General features: G+C 47.3%; 2 protein-coding genes across 2 annotated transcripts; one reads left to right on the forward strand and one right to left on the reverse strand.

Annotated features, from left to right (window-relative positions):
* The first annotated feature begins 216 nt into the window (after positions 1 to 216).
* PPTG_13283 (hypothetical protein) lies at positions 217 to 1,089 on the forward strand. The gene is made up of 2 exons (XM_008908859.1): positions 217 to 597; positions 663 to 1,089. Exons 1-2 carry the CDS (start codon positions 394 to 396, stop codon positions 741 to 743), a joined length of 285 nt encoding a protein of 94 aa, XP_008907107.1. The 5' UTR covers positions 217 to 393; the 3' UTR covers positions 744 to 1,089.
* PPTG_13284 (hypothetical protein) lies at positions 802 to 1,263 on the reverse strand (the record flags this gene model as incomplete). Its single annotated transcript, XM_008908860.1, has 1 exon — positions 802 to 1,263. One exon carries the CDS (start codon positions 1,261 to 1,263, stop codon positions 802 to 804), a length of 462 nt encoding a protein of 153 aa, XP_008907108.1.
* Positions 1,264 to 2,847: the final 1,584 nt, after the last annotated feature.

The raw sequence follows: 2,847 nt of genomic DNA on the forward strand, positions 1-2,847 counted from the left end.
TCTCCAACTTCCGTAACACCACTATCGAAAATTATGTCAGCGTAAACCAGGTTTAGTTATGATTTGTTTTGACAAGTTCAATCAGTAAGCCAATCAAACAGCAGTTGAGGTCAACGCGATTTTTGGGGAACGGGTAACCGAACTGGTTACGGCTTTTTAGGGCCTTAAATTGCGATTTTCGGCTGATCGTGATTTTTTTTGAAAAATTGCGTTTCCAAACAGGGCCGCGATTTTCATAATCAAATTGCAATCTGTAATTTACAATCTTGGGGCAAATGTGGCACTTCCAAACACCGCACAAATGATCGTGATTTAGGCAAAAGATCGCGATGTCAACTTTCTACTCTGACCAGAAACTATTATCGCGATTTTCCCTCGTGGGGGCGCCAAAACATGGCGTCTGAACACCAGGAGCGCGCGTCTTGGGACAGCGCGAAAGATGCCTTCCTGGTAGAGGCCATGACGCAGCAAGCGCAAGCAGGGAAGAGAGCTGACAGCGGCTTCAAGAAAGAAGCGTGGACCGAAGCACTCGCTGCGTTCAATACCCGTTTTCAGACGAAGCTGTTGAGGCAGCAGATCAAGTCCAGACTGACAGCGGTACGTAAATCGTTTACAGTGTTTTTTTACAGGCTCTATCTAAGATATTTTTTGTTTAACTACAGCTGAAAGGCATCTATACGTCGATCAAGGCGATGCCGGCGGCATTGATCGAACTGACCAGCATATTTTGGTTCGTTCTGTAGCAGCAGTGATGGGGTGGCTGGTTGGACGAGATACGTACTCGCCATGTTACAGACAACATCAAGAACACGGTAAAAATGCCTGTTTAAGTGACACCAAAGTGTTAGTCAAAGCACGGACGTAACCACAATGTGAAAACTCACTGATGAATGGTTTCTCCGCTGTGTTGAAGCGCTCTTGAAGATCGCTGTTCGAGGCGTTCTTTGCAATCCTGTAAAGGAAGATAGCTGCCTTCTCCTCCACACTGACACGGGACCAGGGTGTCTGTCGATCCGCGTTGTCAAGGGCAGCGCAAAAGCGCCTGAACACGGGCTTTGTCATGCTGTAGCTTCGGAACATGCGTGTCGGGTTTCCTTCAATGATCTCGGCTACCCAATCGGATCCCGTCAGGATGGAGTTGTGGAAAGGCTGCTTGTCGAAGCACGTGTGCCCATAGTATCCGGCGACGAGAGCTAATACACGGACGACGTCTTCATCTTCGTCAGATGCATCCTCTAGCTGAGCGACAGAGTCTTCACTCATGGGGAATCGCAAATCTGAAAGGTCATCTCTCGTTTGGAACCACTGAATTGCGAAGAAGCAGCGATCACGATCTTTTGGCCTTTGCGATTTTTGTCGTGCGGTGCCAAACGCGTCAAAATGCGATTTTCGCCTAGCAAGATGAGTTTGCAAACCGTCAGCAGTTCGTGATAAAAAATTGCGGTGGATCCAAACAACTCCGTGCCTTTGGGGACATCTCTACATGTTCCAAAAATCATATTCCAAAAGCAAAATTTGAACTTAGTTTTCTGGAATATCAGACTGGAACACATATAACACTCCCCGCGCGACCAAGGAAACCAAAGACTAGCAAGAACCAACTAACCGAAAAATATACTCAGTTGACATTTTTCCATCTACTACAACCATCTACCACGTGACAATGCTGCGCTTGCTGAACTCCGCCATTTCCGTGATGAATGCGAGCGCGGACTGGAGAGGAAGGGCGGATGCGAACTGGAGTAGAAGCGCGGGTGCAGACCGAAAAGGCAACTTGTAATATGTTAGGTCAAGTATAGGGAGTTAGAAAGGATTCGCGAATATAGAGGTATTCCGAACCTTGATCCATTGGAACTCTGTTACTCCACCGGGTCAACAATCATTGGAGCGTTTACAGAATGTTTCTCTCTAAGTACGATTTTATGTTCCGAGTTAGTCCAGGAACTAAAGTTCTCTTCTCTAGTATACGGTATACTAATTGGCATTTTCCATTTAAAAGTATCCCTTTTCCACAAAATAGATAATTTTGTAATTTTTATCGAAATAAAATACTATTATTTTCGGAAATTATTTTATTGATAATGCTATTTTCGGGTCCTGGAAAAGTACCGATAGTGTTTTTTAATGACGATAGCTGCTATCGGTGGCGGTCCCACCGCTGTCCCGCTGCGCTCCTCCGCCTCCATCCTCCCCCTGATAGCCATCTTAAGCCTGCTGTTCTTATGGCTACTCGTTGCGGTAAACAGAACCGTTCATGACCCCTACATGGTACCAAAGCGTTTGCCCTCCCGTGCCAACCCCTTCGCGCACTTCTAACCCAACTTGATGCATTTCCAACCGCCAGGACGAGATTTTCCACATTCCTCAAGCCCAGAAATACTGCGAAGGACGTTTTGGTGTGTAGAGTTGTTTTGTGGACTGGCACATGCCTTATCTATCCTGCTAACCAACTTGTGCCCTATTCTAGATGAATGGGATCCGAAGATTACTACGTTCCCGGGTCTGTATTTGGCATCAACATTGTACGCCAAAGCCGCTTTCACGCTCAATGTGGGCGACTTCTGCTCCGTAGCAGTACTCCGTAGTGTGAACTTGTTGTTTGCATTGGGGAATGTCGTGCTGTGCGTGTTACTGAGACGCCACGTGGCACCGCAAGACCCCAACGCGCTGCTACATGCACTGCGCATTGCAGTGTTTCCACCGCTACTTTTCTTCGCTTTCCTGTTCTACACGGACGCAGGAGCGACGTTCTTTGTGCTACTGATGGCATTGCTGGCGGAGAGGGTGGATCTGCTGCAATATCCTCCCGCGAGAGGGAGCTTTATGCTCAGTTCCTTGGTGCGTGAT

This window comes from Phytophthora parasitica (assembly GCF_000247585.1).
Source record: "Phytophthora parasitica INRA-310 unplaced genomic scaffold supercont2.32, whole genome shotgun sequence".
Lineage (NCBI taxonomy): Eukaryota > Oomycota > Peronosporomycetes > Peronosporales > Peronosporaceae > Phytophthora > Phytophthora nicotianae.